Here is a 20,971-nt window from a genome sequence, read left to right as displayed (position 1 = left end):
GTGAGGAAATATCTCTGATATTAGTTTATCTAATATCTTGATAAAGTTAAAGTGTTGGTTGCTCTTCTGAATAACTTTATTTTGTTCCTTAGGCTTTCCTTTAGCAAAAACGGAGTGGTTCGGATCGATGGCTTTTCTTCACCCGATCAATATGATGATGAAGCTATGAATTTATGGACACATCAAAGTTACGAAGATGATGAAATGGACTTAGAAATTTGCAAATACATCTTAGAACATATAGGTGACAAGTTTTGTCAGTTAGTGACATCTGAGAAAACAGCTATGTCCTGGGTCAAAAAGGATGGTAAGATGATTTGATTTTTATTATGTGATGGGATAGCACTTTTCATATCTTAATATGCTTGTTTTCAGCTATCCTAGATTTTATGCCTTCCTCTTTACTGTACTGGTGAGTGTGATGTGTAGATGTAAGTAAACACTGAGTCAGACTTTGCAATACATGTTTATGCAATTTAATCCATTAAAAAGTTTGATCTTTTACAAAAATGTTATCAACGTTATGTGATGAATTTGTGGAGATGCATGGTTTTATTTCATGCTGATAGTATAGCTTCTCTCTCTGTCTCCTAATTGTCGCAAAAATCTGTAATGGAGAATTGAGTTTTCCTCTTAAGCATATATCGGAGTGGAATTATAAAACCAAGTACACGGGAATACTGTCAAATATGATGGATGAGTAGATGGATGCACTTAAATTTTTTTTTTAATAACAGTAGCACTTAGACTTACCCATGTTTCCCCAAAAATAAGACCCTGGAATAAGCGCTTGGCCTTATTGCCATGCATTCAAAAGCCCAATTAGGCTTATTATCAGGGGATTTCTTATTTTGGGGAAAACAGGATATATAGCACTTCACAGTGCTTTACAGTCCTCTCTATGGTTTACAAAGTCAGCATATTATTTATTTATTTATTCATTCATTCATTCATTTGATTTGATTTGATTTGATTTGATTTGTATCCCGCCCCTCTCCGGAGACTCGGGGCGGCTAACAGCAACAATAAAGCAGTGTACAATAGTAGTCTGATGTTAGAACAATTAAAAACCCATTAATATAAAAAACCAAACATACATACATACATACCATGCATAGAATTGTAAAGGCCTAGGGGGAAGAGGGTCTCAATTCCCCCATGCCTGACGGCAGAGGTGGGTTTAAGCAGTTTACGAAAGGCAAGGAGGGTGGGGGAAATTCTAATATCTGGGGGGAGTTGGTTCCAGAGGGCCGGGGCCACCACAGAGAAGGCTCTTCCCCTGGGTCCCGCCAAGCGACATTCTTTAGTTGAAGGGGCCCGGAGAAGATCCACTCTGTGGGACCTAACTGGTCGCTGGGATTCGTGCAGCAGAAGGCGGTCCCTGAGATAATCTGGTCCGGTGCCATGAAGGGCTTTATAGATCATAACCAACACTTTGAATTGTGATCGGAAACTGATCGGCAACCAATGCAGACTGCGGAGTGTTGGTGTAACATGGGCATATTTGGGAAAGCCCATGATTGCTCTCGCAGCTGCATTCTGCACGATCTGAAGTTTCCGAACATTACCTACAACAATCTGGGTCCTCATTTTACCAACCTCGGAAAGATGGAAGGCTGAGTCAACCTTGAGCTGGTGAGGATCAAACTGCTAGCAGTCAGCAGAGTTAAACTGCAGTACTGCATTCTAACCACTATGCCACCACCAGCTCTCTTAAATTATATAATTTAAGTCATAATTAAGTCATAGAAGCCTAAAAACCTAGAGGAGGGAGACAAAATCAATATTACCTGATACGACAGGAAAGGTAGTGTCGCAGCAATCCTGTGTTTGCGATAGAATAATCTTACTTTTTTAAAACAAAAAAAATAACGTGGTGATCAAGAATGTAATAAATTCGTGCTTAGAAGAAGACAAGAAAGAGGCAGAAGACAAAAAAGCAGATATTAAAGAAGACAAATCTAAAGATAACAGTAATGAGAAAGTAGATACCAAAGGCACAAAATCAGAACAGCTAACTAATCCTTGAACATAAAGCCTTACAGTATGTCAATCAAAGGACCCAATACCATAATGGAAAAAAAATACTAAGAGAAGCTTTTCATACTGGAAGAGACTTTTTATTTTCATTTAGTAGAATTTGGCATGGAGTATATTTATTTTCAAACAACTATGTTTTGATTTTTGGCAACTTGTATTGTGAATTCCCCAATTATGATTTTAAAAAAAATCCTTCCACCAGGCTTTATGTAATACTATTTAAAATGGATGTGAGTTAAGATGTAGTTAAACGTCTAAACTGATCTATTAAAATTTCCATTTTCCCGGATTGATTTTATCCCCTTTTTGTAATTATATCTTTATTAAAAAAACCAAAAAAAAAAGAATGTAATAAAACATTCATTAAAAAATTTAAACCTTTCCTTAGATTTTTTTAGCATATAAACTATGAGTTAGTGAGCCAGAGTCTTCATTTAAACATTCGCCTTTTGATTAAAACCTGTTTTGCAAAAAAATAGTTTTATTTTGTTCAGAATAATTATCAATGCAATTACCATAAATTCTATAGAAAAACTTTAGTGAGAACTGATCTGCCTCACCTCCTGAGTTTACCTGAGTGAAAAAGATTTCCCCTAAAATAAAGACAGCTTTATATTTCGTTTCATTTTAAACCCAATTGTTCTGTAAGAAGGTGTTGTGGTTGGCTTCAGGCCAGCTCCTGTGGTGGCTGATTTTGATGCAGAGTGGGGGCCGTCTGTTCACAGAAGACCAGTCTGGCTGCAGGATGAATCAGACAGTGAACCAGAAGCAAAGACAGGGAGCAGAAAGCGACTGGAGAGACAGAGAGGGGAATGGATTCAGTTAGCTCTCCAGCCAGAGGTTCATCTGAATCAGAAAGGGAAGAGTTAATGAGTGATCCTATTCTGAATGCTGGGGTCGGAGAATGCTGGGAAGACAAGAGCGGTTGTGCAAGAGCAGAAACATTATAGGGCACAGGTGATGAGACTTAATGATGCTGCTGCAACCTTGAAAAAAGCAGAGGGTTGAGAGATCTGTGTGGGAGATTATCCTTCAGCTTTGGAGAGAGTTATTGTTGCATCCTGGTTTTGTTTTGGCCTTTGGATCTCTGTGACATTCTGACATTCCAATTGTGAGTTATTGCTGGTTGCTGTAAGCCTGAAAGGTTCCTATACAGACTGGAGTAATTAACTCTGACCTATTGCCTACTTAAACTCACATTGCTCTGAAACTTCCTGATTTGCAGTTTTCTGAACATAAAGAACAATCCTTGTTTGATTTTTACAAATTTTGAGTGTGTGTGTTTGATTCATTACTTTATTCTTGGGTGGCTTGTGACCTGCCAGAACAGAAGGAATAATCATATTTTTTGCTATTGTAAAACAAATGACCCAAAGTCCACAATTTCTCCTAACAGGGTCTAGTTCCCCATTTTAAAAATAATACTTTACTTTGTTTTCATAAATTTTCATTTTATTCTGGAAAAAAAAATTATAAAATCTAGAAATAATCTTTTGATATACAGCAATATTGCATACAGAGTTTCAAATAAGAATGTTTTAGATAACAATTATATACTATGACAGTTCAATTATATACTATGACAGTTCAAACAATTATATACTATGACAGTTCAAAAATTGATTATGCGTGCCAGAGGCTTTTTAAAATTTGCTTAAAAGGAAATAATGATTGGCTGCATTTTCATTTCTTGTTTTAGTTCACAGTTGTTTGTCTTGAAACTTCAGTACTTGGTACAATGTTTTCTCTGTATTTCAGCCAAAATCGCTTGGAAGAGAGCAGTCAGAGGAGTCCGTGAAATGTGTGATGCCTGTGAGGCCACACTGTTTAATATCCACTGGGTCTGCCAAAAATGTGGATTTGTGGTCTGTCTAGATTGCTATAAGGCTAAGGAAAGGAAGAGCTCCAGAGGTCAGTGTGCTTTCGTAAAGATATATTCAAACATTTCAGAATTGCTTGTTACATAGAAACATAGAAGATTGACGGCAGAAAAAGACCTCATGGTCCATCTAGTCTGCCCTTATACTATTTCCTGTATTTTATCTTAGGATGGATATATGTTTATCCCAGGAATGTTTAAATTCAGTTACTGTGGATTTACCAACCACGTCTGCTGGAAGTTTGTTCCAAGCATCATCTACTCTTTCAGAATAATAATACTTTCTCACGTTGCTTCTGATCTTTGCCCCAACTAACCTCAGATTGTGTCCCCTTGTTCTTGTGTTCACTTTCCTATTAAAAACACTTCCCTCCTGAACCTTATTTAACCCTTTAACATATGTAAATGTTTCGATCATGTCCACCCTTTCCCTTCTCCAGACTGTTTCACCTTTTCATTCACCTCTATTCACATGCATACTAGAATTCCCATTTGTGTGATTCCACTTTTCTCCTGGTAAGCAAATTTCATTTACTTCAGGATATTTCTTCTTAAATGTTCACAGATAAAGAACTATATGCATGGATGAAATGTGTGAAAGGACAACCTCATGATCATAAACATTTAATGCCAACTCAAATTATTCCTGGATCAGGTAAGATCACAAGGAATGTGCTTCGTTTCCTTATTTCGGTAAAACTAAAAAGAGAGAGTTACTGTATTTTTTAAAAAAATTTAAGTACAGTGGTACCTCCTGATATGAATCCCCCGTGATACGAACATTTCAAGATACGAACCGGGGGGTTCGGAAATTTTTGCCTCTTTATACAAACTTTTTTCGACTTACGAACCCACCGCAGATCGCAAAATGGCGCTCTGCTGGACGACGACGCCCGGCTGTCACCTTTTAAAACAGCCGGGGGGCTTCTCGGCGTTCTCCCGAACCTGAACTTTTCCGGTTCAGTAGGCCGCCGAGAAGCACTGCCGCCCAGCTGTCACCTTCTGAAACAGCTGGGGGGCTTCTCGGCGTTCTCCTGAACGCCGAACCCGGAAGTTCGGCAAAAGTTCAGGTTCAGGTTCCAGAGGTCGCCGAGAAGCATCCGGCTGTTTCAGAAGGTTACAGCCGGGCGCCGCCGCCCGGTGGAGCACCGTTTTTGCAATCGGCAACAGTGTTTTCGGCCGATCTGGAGGCTGAAATGGAGGTGGGGAATCCCAATAGGGAATTCCATGGGCGGAGCTTTGACGTCACAAAGACGTCCTTCCTGGTTGACCGAAACTTGGCCAAGCACTTATTTCAGGGTTCAAAAATATATATGATAGGGTTTTATTTTGGGGAAAAACATGGGTTTTTTTATCACCACATATAATAATATTATTAGCTCAAGACTATGCATACAAATATATGGACACATACAGTACATATACATGCATAAATTTATACGCCGATGTACATAAAGATTGATACTACTGTTCTAACAATTATTTTTCTATATCTTATAGTTTTAACAGAACTTGTTGAAGCATTACATACGCTTAGAGAGAAACATGAAATTAAATACCATTGCCAATATGGCAGCAAACAGAATGTACAAATTGGCAAGTTCCCCCCAGTGAATGGAGTATCTCAGGTAAGGCCATAATACAGCGGTCAAGTGGAATATTTTCATATTATGTGACATAATTATATATATACTTTGTTGTTAAATGCTACAATATAATACATTTTAGACATGCTCTGTTTATCATCTCAGCTGTATTAATATCATGAAATAATCACCGTTGATGAATAATTGGATGACATTATTATGCTCTACAGATTTTACAGAATGTCCTTAATCACAGTAATAAAATTTCTCTGTGCATACCTGAGCTACAACAACAAAAGCCATCTCAAAAATCGGAAGCAAACGGCAACGCAAGCCCAGGAAGTGACATAAATTCAGAGAGCAAGTTAAATCCCCCCGAGTCACAATCCCCACTGCATTGGTTGGCAGACCTAGCAGAGCAAAAGGCTAGAGAAGAAAAAAAAGGTAAATAATAACACAGAAAGAAAATAAATAATAACGCAGCAACATATCTTTATTTGACATGCTGAAATTCAGCCAATTGATTGATGCCCCATCTTTCTATTGTGTCAAATGTTCAAAATTACTAATAAAAATTATGGTGGAAAAGCAGACTGTAATAGTTAAAGTATATGAACGAACAACTAACATTAATGCTAATTAAACCTTGGCAAAAGGATATATTTTTACAGATTTATTAAAGACTTATGTTATATAGTATGTAGTGTAATAGTAGAGTGTAACATAAATGTAATATGTAATCTCTAGTATAAACGGTATACAGTGTTCCCTCGATTTTCACAGGGGATGCGTTCCGAGAATGCCCGCGAAAGTCGAATTTCCGTAGAAATGCGGAAGTAAATACACTATTTTTGGCTATAAACAGTATCACAAGCCTTCCCTTAACACTTTAAACCCCTAAACTGCAAATTTCCCATCCCCTTAGCAACCATTTAAATTATTACTCACCATGTTTATTTATTAAAGTTTATTAAAAAAATATTTATTAAGGGCGGATGAAAGTTTGGCAATGACATATGATGTCATCGAGCGGGAAAAACCATGGTATAGGGAAAAAACCCGCAAAGTATTTTTTAGTTAATATTTTTGAAAAACCGTGGTATAGACTTTTCGTGAAGTTCGAACCCGCGAAAATCGAGGGAACACTGTACAGATAGTCTTCTCTTACGGCCCTCTGGTTCAGCAATCATTTGAAGATGCGATGCACTGGACAAATTATATTTATGAGCAGTTCTCGAAATTCCAGCCATCACAATGTGTCCATGGTCGCATGATTATGCTTCAGGCAATTTTGGTAACCAGCCTGCCCTTATAACAGTTGCAGATCCCATGGTCATGGGATTGCCATTTGCAATCTTTCAAGTAGTTTCATGTATGTTGTAAACAGCATGAGGGACAAATTCAGGAGTGGGTTGCTACTGGTTTGGACTAGTTCAGGCAAACTGGTAGTTCCCACCAGCGGCTGGGCCAGCCCGCCCGCCCTGTGGCTATCACATACTATATAATCTCCAGTTTTTCAATGCCGCCTGTGCTCTCATTTTTGGTTCTGGGCGAACCAGTTGTTACAGTATGTGAGGCCCACCTCTGGATAACTTGGAATCAATGCAGCAGCTCTAATCCACCAACATTTCTGCATATGACCCAATGTAAAGAAACAGAACCACTATTTAACAATAACAAAACGAAACACCAATCCTTCTAGATGCTCCAGAAGAATATTAGGGCCAGTGATAACACTACCTGTTGAAAAATTCAGGAGATACACCTGGTCCTGGAGATTCCCCCCTCCCCCCCCCCCCCCTATATAGGAGAAAGCTATTGTCTTTTAAGTTTGAATAAGATCTGTGGCTCATTGATAGTGGCTTCCATTCTGCCATAACCTGTAAGATTATGGGCTTTTTTTAGTATTTCATTTTGATGTAAAAGAGGTTTTAGTACTTCTGCTCTTTTTTATGATGCAAGTTAAATAATATTGATTGCATTTCAAAGCTTTTAAATCAATCTCTGATATTGTGTGACTAAAGCAGTAGAATTGTATCATGCCCTTCATTATATCAGGGTCGCCCAGAAGATAATGCACCATGTTTTTTTTCTTCAACAATTATTTATTGAACACAATAAAACTTACACACAAGAAAGAATGATGTTTCTTCTACACTCCCTATTTTTCAACATAATCTCTGTCCCATTCTATGGCCTTCCTCCTGCAATACACAAGGGCGTGTATGCCCTGTCGGTACCACTCCTTGCTCTGGTCACGAAGCCATTTCTGCACTCTGCAAATCACCTAATGGCCTCACCATTAACTAACTAACTGTACTTCTGCCGGCTGCAGATTCTCCATAAACTGTACACAAACGTTTGTGAATGTTCCCAACAGTTTCTTTCTCCACTGTGAGAAATTCAATGATGACACGCTGCTTGTAATGTACATCATTTAAAGACACCATTTCAAAACACTGCTGCAGCTACACCATCTGTCTGAAGAAACACAAAATTTACACACACACTCCTGACAATTCAAATAATGTGTATCTGAAGTTTCGCATTCGTACCATTACTCTAGTCTGAGGGGGGAAATGTGGTGCATTACTTTCTGGGCGACCCTCGTAAAATACAATCTGCTAGTATGCCTTACCATTACATAGTTGTGTAACTTGTTTCGTGTCTATATATATATTGATTTTAGAAAACAAAGATTATCCCCTTGGAAAGCATACAAAGGAGGAACAAGAGCAAGACAACTCAGACTCTCTTAATTTCAAGGTGTCAACTCCTTTGTCTCAAAATAATGAGCAGGGCTCAACATTACGAGACCTGCTGACTACTACAGCTGGCAAATTGCGCCTAGGCTCCACAGATGCTGGCATTGCTTTTGCTCCGGTTTATTCAACAGGAACAACAGTGAGTGTTGTCAAAATGCTGTGTTCTAGATGTACAGTGGTACCTCATCATACGAATTTAATTGGTTCCAGGAGGAGGTTCGTAAGGTAAAAATTTCGTAAGATGAAACAATGTTTCCCATAGGAATCAATGTAAAAGCAAATAATGCGTGCAAATCCTTCAGGAAAATCCCAAACTTTAGAAGGGAGGTGAAGAGAGGGCAGGGAGGAGCAGCTAAAGGGGGCGAGTGGAAGAAGCAAGGCTAGGCTAAAGGGTGAGTGGGAAGGAAGAAAGGCAAGGGGGGCGCCCCTCCCTTTTCTTTCTTCAAAAGACACCGTTTGAGTGCCTTTGCAAGCATGCAAAATCTTTACTCCTCCAAGCTGCCCCTCCCTTTTCTTTCTTAAAAAGACACAGTTTCAGTGCCTTTGCAAGCATGCAAAATCTTTACTCCTCCAAGCTTCCCCTCCCTTTTCTTTCTTCAAAAAAGGGGGGGAAAAGAAACCCCTTCATCCCAGCAGCAGCTGCTTGGGTTCGTAAGGTGAAAATAGTTCGGAAGAAGAGGCAAAAACATCTTAAACACCGGATTCGTATCTTGAAAAGTTCGTTAGAAGAGGTGTTCGTAAGATGAGGTACCACTGTATTAGGATAGAGAGGACCTATTTCATTGCTTAGATATCTGTAGATTAATGTGAGTAACAAGATAAAAATTACGGTACTTTTGGTATTTATTGTAACTTACTTTTGAAATATTTATCTAAATTAAAACATTTGTTCAAACAGCAACAAAGGTCTACAATTCAAAAAATAGAACAGCCAATAGATTGTTTAAATTGTGTTATTTCCTCATCCCAGATTTCCCTGGGAAAGCAGCTTGAATATATTGATTTACTTAGTATTCAAACATAAGACAAAATCCTAAAGATTCATGCTTGCATTATGAATATGTGGTTAATTTACTACTGAAATGGTTCAGTACTTCTGTAACGATCAGAAAGATTTGGGCACATTAAGTGATGAACAATTTAATAAAAAATACTATATTGCAGTTAAACATTCAGTTTGATCACCATAATAATTGTTTTAGACCTGTAAACTAAAGACGTCTTAAGTCCTCGTTTTATTTTTCCAATAGAGTAGCAAAAGTGGAAGGACCATGCCAAACATTCTTGATGACATAATTGCTTCAGTTGTAGAAAACAAGATACCGCCAAATAGAACATCAAAGGTAAATGTAAAATCTGAAATGAAGGAAGAGCCGAAGAACAACAGAAAAAACATTTCAGATGATAACAGCAGATTATTCAGTCATATTCCACATTCATGGATTTGTAATAAGCATGTTTTGTGGCTCAGCGATCATGAAAACAGCAACAACTGGAAACTCTTCAAAGAATGTTGGAAACAAGGAAAGGTATATATTAAAATGTTCTTTTTAAAAAGCATCTAACGACATCATTTTTTTCTTTCTTTTAAATAACATCCATTGAGGGTTTTTTAATACTTTAAAAGGTTATTAATAAATTGGCCAGTGGGGAGTGATCCTGCAGCCAGAATTTAGCCAAAAATTCCATTATCTGACGGGGTACCTGATTTACCCCAATCCCTGAAAATATGCTACACCAAATGGAGAAAGCAGCTGTTGTAGTTCCAGATACAGTGTTCCCTCGATTTTCGCAGGGGATGCGTTCCGAGACTGCCCGCGAAAGTCGAATTTCCGCGAAGTAGAGATGCGGAAGCAAATACACTATTTTTGGCTATGAACAGTATCACAAGCCTTCCCTTAACACTTTAAACCCCTAAAGTGCAATTCCCCATTCCCTTAGCAACCATTTAGATCATTACTCACCATGTTTATTTATTAAAGTTTATTAAAAAAAGAAATTATTAAAGGCAGATGAAAGTTTGGCGATGACATATGACGTCATATGACGTCATCAGGCAGGAAAAACCATGGTATAGGGAAAAAACCTGCAAAGTATTTTTTAATTAATATTTTTGAAAAACCGTGGTATAGACTTTTCGCGAAGTTCGAACCCGCGAAAATCGAGGGAACACTGTATATCAATTTATATAATCCTGAAAGAATCAGACCTGACAAAAGGATTTTTTTTTAACACATGTTATTAAATTTTTGAATTCACTATACAAAATGTGGTGCTGGTTACTGTTCTACTCTCGGGTCTCCGGTAATTTTCCAAGTCTCGAAAAATAATTTCTTTGAAATTAAAGTCTCTTTATTTTTCAAACAAGCATGATATACACTGCTCAAAAAAAATTTAAAGGGAACACTTAAACAACACAATATAACTCCAAGTAAATCAAACGTCTGTGAAATCAATGTCCACTTAGGAAGCAACACTGATTGACAATCAATTTCACATGCTGTTGTGCAAATGGAATAGACAACAGATGGAAATTATTGGCAATTATCAAGACACACTCAATAAAGGAGTGGTTCTGCAGGTGGGGACCACAGATCACATCTCAGTACCAATGCTTTCTGGCTGATGTTTTGGTCACTTTTGAATGTTGGTTGTGCTTTCACACTCGTGGTAGCATGAGACGGACTCCACAACCCACACAGGTGGCTCAAGTAGTGCAGCTCATCCATGATGGCACATCAATGCAAGCTGTGGCAAGAAGGTTTGCTGTGTCTGTCAGTGTAGTGCCAGAGGCTGGAGGCGCTAACAGGAGACAGGCTAGTATACCAGGAGACGTAGAGGGGGCCCTAGGAGAGCAACAACCCAGCAGCAGGACCGCTATCTCCGCCTTTGTACAAGGAGGAACAGGAGGAGCACTGCCAGAGCCCTGCAAAATGACCTCCAGAAGGCCACAAATGTGCATGTGTCTGCACAAAGGGTTAGAAACCGACTTCATGAGGATGGTATGAGAGCCCGACGTCTAGATATGGGGGGCTCACAGCCCAACACCATGCAAGGCGCTTGGCATTTGCCACAGAACACCAGGATTGGCAAATTCGCCACTGGCGCCCTGTGCTCTTCACAGATGAGCACATGTGTCAGACGTGACAGAGTCTGGAGACTCTGTGGAGAGCGATCTGAAATAGGTTTCACGGCCATTTTTAAAATGGACTTAAAGCAAGTCACTATAGTTGTTAAGCTAATAAGTGAACCATGTGGTTATTAAGTGAATCCACCATATCCAGTGGGCAAAAAATGTCACAAGTTGCAGTCATGGACCATAGGATGCTGCAACCAGTCACACCTGCAAGCTAGTCTCCAAGTGCCTGAAATCTCAAACACACACACACATACACACACACCGATCACTGGGAGAGTGTAGCAGTTGTAACTTTGAATGGTTGTAAATCAGGGAATACCTGTGTATGTTACCACAATTTTTAAACAAATACTGCCACTTATTGATGGTTTTTATATTCTTTACAGTTTGTATTAGTTTCCGGAATCCACAAAAAAATGAATGCCAGTTTGTGGAAGGCTGATTTAATTAGTTCAGATTTTGGTGATTTGAAAGCTGATCTTCTGGATTGCAAAGATAGCATAACTGCAAGTGGCAATGTCAAAGAATTCTGGGATGGTTTTGAAGAAATTTCAAGTATGTTTTGTTTTGTTCCTACCTTCAAATAATTGTATGCAAATATTTGTGTGCATATGTAATATAATTTAAAACAGAGGATATAAATATGATATGAAAGCAACAATTCATCCTTTAAATTAATTAAATTTTAGATGCAAGGTTATGTAAATAATATGTTGGGTTCATTAATAATGCAAATACAGAGATTGCCTTATTAATAGTTTTGCAATATTACCATTTTGAATATACTTTTTTTTTTAAAGTCACATGTACATTTGTAGGCTGCAGTCCTCTGATTGTTCAGAAACACAAGAACTGCCTGGAAAGATTGAGATTCTTGTTGCAGGAGCTTGATTCCCTCTTGAAAAATACAAACTAATACACAAATTTTAGTAATGATAATATATGGAAATTTCTGGAAATATTCGCACAAATTATGATGCATCATAATTTGACTATGAAAACAACATGGGCATTTCTACAGTTATAAAATACAGTGATACCTTGTGATACGAACCCCTCGTGATATGAACTTTCTGAGATACGAACCCAGGGTTTGGAAATTTTTTGCCTCATTTTTGTCCACGTTTCAGCCGGCCAGGAAGGACGTCTTCGTGATGTCAAAGCTCCGCCCATGGAATTCCCTATTGGGATTCTCCACCTCCGCTTTAGCCTCCCGACCGGCCCGACAGCTCCGCGGCTCTTTTGCAAAGCTGGCAGCTGGGCGGCGGGGCTTCCGGGTTCGGTGTTCGGAAGAACGTCAAGAAGCCCCCCCGCCTGTTTCAAAAGGCGACAGCTGGGCGCCGAACCCAGAAGTTTGGCAAAAGTTCGGGTTTGGCGTTCGGGTTCGGGAGGATGCTGAGAAGTCCCCCAGCTGTTTCAAAAGGCGACAGCCAGGTGGCGGTGCCCAGAAAAGCGCCATATTTCCGGGGGGGGGGGTGTTTTCTTGCACGCATTAATTGACTTTACATTGTTTCCTATGGGAAACATTGTTTCGTCTTACGAACTTTTCACCTTACGAACCTCCTCCGGGAACCAATTAAGTTCGTAAGACAAGGTATTACTGTACTAGTTATAAATAAAATTTTGGACTGTTATTAATATTAGCTTCATTTTGTTTTAGAAGCATTAAGTGTTTCATTTTGTGTATGTAGTTAAGGTCTAAGGCAAGGGTCTCCAATCCCCAGGCCGTGGCCCACTATCAGGCCATAGCCTATTCGGAACTAGGGCATGCAAGAGGCAGTCTGGCACTCACATGCAGTCAAACTGTGTGCACATGCATTTGTGCGCCAGTCCACCACTCACGTGACCCAGTTCCTCTTTCCCTCCCTCCCCTCCGCCGGGCTCTAAGCTGCAACGGCTAGGAAGTGGGGACCACTACTGTATGAGTCCTTTTGCTCCCTCCACTTCGGAGTATCAGGAGTGGCCATTTTGTTTTTTCACCTGCAACTCTCAGTTGATTTCGGAGGGTAGAGCATAAGTCTATCAAGTATTTGAAACAGGAGGTGTTTGAGAAATTCCTAGACACAGTACAGTAGTACCTCTAGATACGAGCTGCTCCACATGCGAGTATTCCAAGTTATGAGCCACGACGCGAGCAAAATTTCTGTTCGACACCCGAGCTCAAATTCGGGATACGAGCCGAGCTTCCACTAGGTGGCGCAAGAATCTCCTTGCTTCTGGTTATCTCGGCACGAAAAACAAAGTCTAAAGGCATTCGTTCGAGATGCGAGTTGATCGACTTACGAGCTCGAGTCTGGAACGAATTAAACTCGTGTGTCGAGGTACCACTGTACAGTTAAATATCGTCGCATACTGCAAGCATTTTCATAGCTCACTCCATCCACTTACCTATGTATTTTCAGAGCGGCAAAAAAGTAAAAATGGAGAAACCATTGTACTGAAGCTGAAAGACTTGCCTTCAGGGGACGATTTCAAGACCATGATGCCCGCAAGGTATTTATTTATTTATTTATCTATCTATCTATCTATCTATCTATCTACCTTATCTATCTATCTATCTATCTACCTTATCTATCTATCATCTATCTATCTACCTAATCTATCTATCATCTATCTATCTATCTATCTATCTATCTATCTATCTATCTATCTATCTATTTATCTATGAAATGTATTTGCTGCCTGCCTCGTATCGAACAACTCTGGGCAATTCACCGCAATTGTCTTTCTCTGAAGTACTCCTCTTAAATATTTTTGTTGCTTCCATCTTTATTTTTTTCAGGTATGAAGATTTATTAAAAAGCTTACCGCTGCCTGAATATTGTAACCCAGAGGGAAAACTTAATTTGGCTTCGTACTTGCCTGGATTTTTTGTGCGCCCAGATTTGGGTCCTAGATTGTGCAGTGCATATGGTAAGTCGCTTTCATTTTGACATATTGAGGTTTTCATAATGAACATATGAAATATATTAGAGTTGTGCAAAAAATATTTCATTAAAAAGCATTTTATCTGTCCGAGAAAATATGAAGACCTTAAGGGCGCTTTCATCAAAGTTATGAATGAATTATTGTACTGATCCTATGATCACCACTATTATACAGTGATACCTTGTCTTACAAACTTAATTGGTTCCGGGACGAGGTTCTTAAGGTGAAAAGTTTGTAAGACGAAACAATGTTTCCCATAGGAAATCAATAGAAAAGCGATTAATGCGTGCAAGCCCAAAATTCACCCCTTTTGCTCCCCTCCATAGGAAACCCTACCTCCAGACTTCTGTGTTTTTGAGATGTTGCAGGGGAATCCCTGTAGGGGAATCCCAGCATCGCAAAAATGAGCGCTTTGTTGGCAACAGAAGTCCGGAGGTGGGGTTTCCCAGCGAAGGAAACATCAGTGAAATTGCAGCATCGCAAAAACACAGAAGTCTTCGAAACCCCACCTCCAGACGTCCGTGTTTTTGTGATGCTGCGATTTCACTGAGGCTCCCCTCCCTGCGAAACCTCACCTCTGGACTTCCATTGCCAGCAAAGCGTCCATTTTTGCACTACTGGGATTCCCCTGCAGCATGGCAAAAAGTCTGAAGGTGGTGTTTCCCGTGGAGGGGAGTCTCAGGGGAATCGCTGGCAACAGAAGTCCGGAGGCAGGGCATCCCAGTGGTGTCGGCTTGGGTTTGTAAGGTGAAAATAGTTTGTAAGAAGAGGCAAAAAAATCTTAAACCCCCGGGTTTGTATCTTGAAAAGTGTGTATGACGAGGCGTTTGTAAGACGAGGTATCACTGTATCTCTTATTTATAAAATTATGTTAAGCTTTTCATTTATCTCTACATTTTACATGATAGGTGTATTTGACATACAGTGTGTTGCATTTTTTTTGGGGTGGGGGGGGCTTTTAAGTTTATTGTAGATGAAAAATAAAGATCAGGTTAAGAATGTGATTTTGATACATTCATACTTTATTTTTGTAAAAGGTGTAGCTGCTGCAAAAGACCATGATGTAGGAACTACAAATCTTCATATTGAAGTATCTGACATTGTGAACATCCTTGTCAGTGTTGGTATCGCAAAGGGGAATGGAGTCCCTTCAAAATCAGGTAAAAATAACATTTGAATGTGTACATGTTACAATATTAATGTGTGTAGTAGAATCTGTAAAAAATCAGTAGACAGGGGAAGAGCCTTCTCTGTGGCGGCCCCGGCCCTCTGGAACCAACTCCCCCCAGAGATTGGAATTGCCCCCACCCTCCTTGCCTTTCGTAATCTGCTTAAAACCCACCTGTGCCATCAGGCATGGGGGAATTGAGACCCTCTTCCCCCTAGGCCTTTACAATTCTATGCATGGTATGTATGTATGTATGGTGTATTTTTTTATATTAATGGGCTTTTAATTATTTCTAACATCAGACTACTATTGTACACTGCTTTATTGTTGCTGTTAGCCACCCCGAGTCTCCGGAGAGGGGCGGCATACAAATCCAATAAATAAATAAATAAAATAAATAAATAAATAAATAAATCAGGTGTTACAAGGTCAAACTCCTACCGCACAACAGGACTAATTCTTCAATCTATTCTTTAAATGTTTCTTTATAATTTTTAATCAGACAAGATTTTGATGCCCTCCAACATCTTTTGGTTATACAGAACCAACCGTTCTTTGACAGAAGAATGGATTTTGTAATACAGCATTAGCCATATATCAAAACTTTTTCAGCTCTAGAAAGTGACTCCATTTGTCAATTCACAGGGGTATTAAAAAAGTTTGAAGAAGAAGATTTGGATGATCTGCTAAGAAAAAGACTGAAGGATTCAAGTGAATTGCCAGGTGCTTTGTGGCATATTTATGCCAACAAGGATGTCGACAAAATAAAAGAGTTTCTACAAAAGGTTAGTTTGATTCATTTATACTTTATATTAGAACTAAATTGTCTTCGTTACAGAACTAATTACAATGGGTGCGCCCAATTTCTACACGATAGTAGATGAAACAGCATGATTGGTTCCAGTAATGTGGAAATACATCCTACAAATGTGATTATTACACCTGTATAGATAGTCCTCAAATTACAGCCATTTGGGTTTTTTTAAAATACGTTATGATATTTGTTATTACAGTATATGTTACTTAATTCAGGGGTCCCCAACTCCCGGTATGTGGACTGGCATTGGTCCGCAGCATACCAGCAACCAGGCTGCGCAAATGGAAGCGCCATCAGCAGGATGCAGCCAGCATACAAAATCATGCTCCCACTTGGTCCACAGGAAAATCTTTCTCCATAGAACTGGTCTCTAGTACCCAAAAGGGGGGGGGGGGCACTGATTTAATTGATAGTGAAGTTTATCATACACAAAGCAAGGGAGCTGGCTTTTTCGAGGCAATCCAATTTTTACCAGGGGAAAGAAGATGCAACATAGAAGTACTTTTACGAGTTCTGAAATTGATGTGTTGACTGACTATATGATCAGTGGTGCCATCTGACTCAGTTCTTGAGTCATTGTACTAGCACATTAAATTTTCTCTCCATTAACTAATTTACACATAACGCTGTGAAAAGAAGCTCTGGAGATGGGGGTTTGAGAAGAACTAGAACCAGAAGACAAACACAGCTTCACATGTCTTTTGCGCAACCACATGTACCGTGCGCAACCATTCAAAGACGGGCTACAAGAATGGTGGAAAGTCTTAAACATAAAACGTATCAGGAAAGACTTCATGAACTCAATCTGTATAGTCTGGAGGACAGAAGGAAAAGGGGGGACATGATCAAAACATTTAAATATGTTAAAGGGTTAAATAAGGTCCAGGAGGGAAGTGTTTTTAATAGGAAAGTGAACACAAGAACTAGGGGACACAATCCGAAGCATCCACCCCAGAGTTCTTAAAGAACTCAGATCTGTCATTGCTACCCCCCTGACTGATTTGTTTAACCAATCCTTGTTAACAGGAGAAGTTCCTGAGGATTGGAGAATGGCCAGTGTTGTGCCTATTCACAAGAAGGGCAGTAGAGAAGAAGCTGGTAACTACAGGCCAGTTAGCTTGACATCAGTTGTAGTTAAAATGATGGAGACTCTACTCAAAAAGAGGATAAATCAGCACCTAAAAAACAATAACTTATTAGACCCAAATCAGCATGGCTTTACTGAAGGCAAATCATGTCAGACTAATCTCATTGATTTCTTTGACTATGTCACAAAGGTGTTGGATGAAGGTGGTGCCGTGGATATTGCCTACCTGAACTTCAGCAAAGCCTTTGATACGGTTCCACATAAAGAGCTGATAGATAAATTAGTGAAGATTGGACTTAATCCCTGGATAGCTCAATGGATTTGCAGCTGGCTGAAGCGTAGACATCAGAGAGTTATTGTTAATGGCGAGTATTCTGAGCAGAGTCAGGTTACAAGCGGTGTGCCACAAGGATCTGTTCTGGGTCCTATTCTTTTTAATATATTTGTGAGTGACATAGGGGAAGGTTTGGTAGGGAAGGTTTGCCTATTTGCCGATGACTCTAAAGTGTGCAATAGGGTTGATATTCCTGGAGGCGTCTGTAATATGGTAAATGATTTAGCTTTACTAGATAAATGGTCTAAGCAATGGAAACTGCAGTTTAATGTTTCCAAATGTAAAATAATGCACTTGGGGAAAAGGAATCCTCAATCTGAGTATTGTATTGGCAGTTCAGTGTTGGCAAATACTTCAAAAGAAAAGGATTTAGGGGTAGTGATTTCTGACAGTCTCAAAATGGGTGAACAGTGCAGTCAGGCGGTAGGGAAAGCAAGTAGGATGGTTGGCTGCATAGCTAGAGGTATAACAAGCAGGAAGAGGGAGATTATGATCCCGCTATATAGAATGCTGGTAAGACCACATTTGGAATACTGTGTTCAGTTCTGGAGACCTCACCTACAAAAAGATATTGACAAAATTGAACGGGTCCAAAGACGGGCTACAAGAATGGTGGAAGGTCTTAAGCATAAAACGTATCAGGAAAGACTTAATGAACTCAATCTGTATAGTCTGGAGGACAGAAGGAAAAGGGGGGACATGATCGAAACATTTAAATATATTAAAGGGTTAAATAAGGTCCAGGAGGGAAGTGTTTTTAATAGGAAAGTGAACACAAGAACAAGGGGACACAATCTGAAGTTAGTTGGGGGAAAGATCAAAAGCAATATGAGAAAATATTATTTTACTGAAAGAGTAGTAGATCCTTGGAACAAACTTCCAGCAGATGTGGTAGATAAATCCACAGTAACTGAATTTAAACATGCCTGGGATAAACATATATCCATCCTAAGATAAAATACAGAAAATAGTATAAGGGCAGACTAGATGGACCATGAGGTCTTTTTCTGCCGTCAGACTTCTATGTTTCTATGTACACATATACAGAAAGAAAGAATAACCATTTCAAATTGAAAGCAAAAACATGAATTGCAGCAGCAGAAAACAAGGTAAATTTACCTTGAAATCAGAATTGTCACAGATGTGTATGTATTTATACTCCTTCCTTAATCAACACAGATCATTCTTTTTTTTAAAAAAATATATATATTACAGGTTGCAAAGGAAGAAGGTTTAGATGTATTACCAGAGCATGATCCAATACGTGATCAGAGTTGGTATGTAAACAAAACGCTCCGCCAAAGACTGCTTGAAGAATATGGAGTGAAAACCTGCACCCTTATCCAGTTTCTTGGCGATGCTGTGGTTTTACCAGCAGGAGCTCTGCACCAGGTAAAACTAATGTAACATGTTGTTTTAATCTTTTTTTAAAAGTTGAAGAGAAAATTTGGTGGCGCAGTGGTTAGTGTTCTGTCGGGCTCTCTGGTGGAATCCTCCCAAAACTTCACAGGTACAAATTTCAGACACACGCACGTTTGAAAATTCAAAACAATGTTCTTTATAATGAAAATTCACTTAAACCAAGCCCTCTTTTGGTATAGCAAAGAGCACTGGTCTCCAAACAAACTGGTAATTTGTACAAGTCCCTTATCAGTTCTGTGATACTTAGCTTGCAGCTGTGAGGCAATTCACAGTCCTTCTTCTTTCACAAAGTGAAACACACTTTGCTCTGGTTTCGTTTCAAAGCGGGGAAAATCAGCACACAAAAGGTCAAAATCAGTAAAGCAGTCACGAAACACCACGGTCAGATAATCCTCCACAATGGCCAAACCCACAGGCTGCTATTTATAGCAGCCTCACTAATTACCACAGCCCCACCCAACCACAGGTGGCCTCATTTTCTTTGATAATAATCTCTCAGTTGTTGTTGCCTATGCATTGCTCTCCTCATGCGTGGCTGTATCATTAACTCTTGTTCCGAATCCAAGGAGGAGCTAGATAATTGATCTCCTTCTGAGCTGTCTGCCACACTCTCCTCCTCCCTGTCACTCATGTCTTCTTGGTCAGAGGAGCCTTCATCAGCAGATTCCACCGGGGGGCAAAACAGGCCTGCAGCATGTGGATGTCTCCCCCACCTCCACAGTCCTTGGGGCAGGAGCTGGGCCAGAGCCAACCACAACAGGTTAGAATGCAGTACTGCAGGCTACTTCTCCCGACTGCCAGTTGGCTGTAGTTTGGCAATTCCAGTCTCACCAGCTCACGGTTGATTCAGTCTTCCATCCTTCCGAGGTCTGTAAAATGAGGACCCAGATTCTTGTAGGCAACATGCGGACTTTGTAAACTGCTCAGGGAGGGGCTGTAAAACAGTATAAAAGCAAAGGTGCTTTTTTGAGGTGCCATTGGAGTTCCTTGTTTTTCTTTTGAAGATGTTTCACTTCTCATCCAATAAGCTGCTTCAGCTCTGACTGGATGGTGGGGAATGGAAGGATTTATATTCTTTGCAGACAGCTGGTCATCTGCATCCTTTTAGAGGGTTGTTGAAGTACTTGGAGATTTGGCAGTGTCCTCAGGAACATCTGAGTGGTGCAAACTTCTTCCTGTAGCAATTTTTGGGAAATCCATTCATACCTTCACACCCTTTGAAGGGTGATCATCCCAAAGTGCATGGCTAAAAGTCTATGGAGATTCTCAGTCATCCAGGTCACGGTTGTCCGAAAGGTACTTTGTTCAAAGAGAAAACAACGTCCAGTTGCCTCCTGAAATAGCACATTTGGGACAACCATGACCTGGATGACAAGATAATTTCCACAGACTTTTAAGTGCTATTGATGTTGATGTTATTAAATCCTGTTCTAGGATTTCACTGACTTGGCCAAACATCAATAAGTTTTCGGTTTGATTGTTCAGAATATTTTAATGCATTAGGCATTTAAGGTTTTTTGATGTAACATTAAGCTAAGGATAAATTAAGTGGTGGTTCTGACAAGCTTCTAATTTGAAAGGAAAATAAATGCATTTATATTTTACCCCCCTCTCTAAGATTACATCATAATTTTCTTCTTTCCATAAGATATCCTTTTTAATCTTCAAACCCATTACAGTGTTCCCTCGATTTTCGTGGGTTCGAACTTCGCGAAAAGTCTATACCACGGTTTTTCAAAAATATTAATTAAAAAATACTTTGCGGGCTTTTTCCCTATACCACGGTTTTTCCTGCCTGATGATGTC

The 20,971-nt window shown here is 39.5% G+C and overlaps 1 protein-coding gene across 2 annotated transcripts in view; it reads left to right on the top strand.

The window, feature by feature from the left end:
• JMJD1C (jumonji domain containing 1C) overlaps positions 1 to 20,971 on the top strand; it is a 213,147-nt gene that overhangs the window by 185,511 nt on the left and 6,665 nt on the right. For both annotated transcript variants that reach the window (XM_070752116.1, XM_070752115.1), the window contains 13 exons: positions 93 to 307; positions 3,799 to 3,951; positions 4,485 to 4,574; positions 5,420 to 5,547; positions 5,736 to 5,949; positions 8,195 to 8,409; positions 9,521 to 9,799; positions 11,796 to 11,964; positions 13,812 to 13,902; positions 14,192 to 14,322; positions 15,375 to 15,497; positions 16,151 to 16,290; positions 18,959 to 19,135. In XM_070752116.1, the coding sequence (XP_070608217.1) occupies positions 93 to 307; positions 3,799 to 3,951; positions 4,485 to 4,574; positions 5,420 to 5,547; positions 5,736 to 5,949; positions 8,195 to 8,409; positions 9,521 to 9,799; positions 11,796 to 11,964; positions 13,812 to 13,902; positions 14,192 to 14,322; positions 15,375 to 15,497; positions 16,151 to 16,290; positions 18,959 to 19,135 (2,125 nt within the window). The remainder of the gene's footprint in view (positions 1 to 92; positions 308 to 3,798; positions 3,952 to 4,484; positions 4,575 to 5,419; positions 5,548 to 5,735; positions 5,950 to 8,194; positions 8,410 to 9,520; positions 9,800 to 11,795; positions 11,965 to 13,811; positions 13,903 to 14,191; positions 14,323 to 15,374; positions 15,498 to 16,150; positions 16,291 to 18,958; positions 19,136 to 20,971) is intronic.

This window comes from Erythrolamprus reginae, chromosome 5 (genome assembly GCF_031021105.1).
Source record: "Erythrolamprus reginae isolate rEryReg1 chromosome 5, rEryReg1.hap1, whole genome shotgun sequence".
Lineage (NCBI taxonomy): Eukaryota > Metazoa > Chordata > Lepidosauria > Squamata > Dipsadidae > Erythrolamprus > Erythrolamprus reginae.
This window is presented reverse-complemented; position numbering and strand designations above follow the sequence as displayed.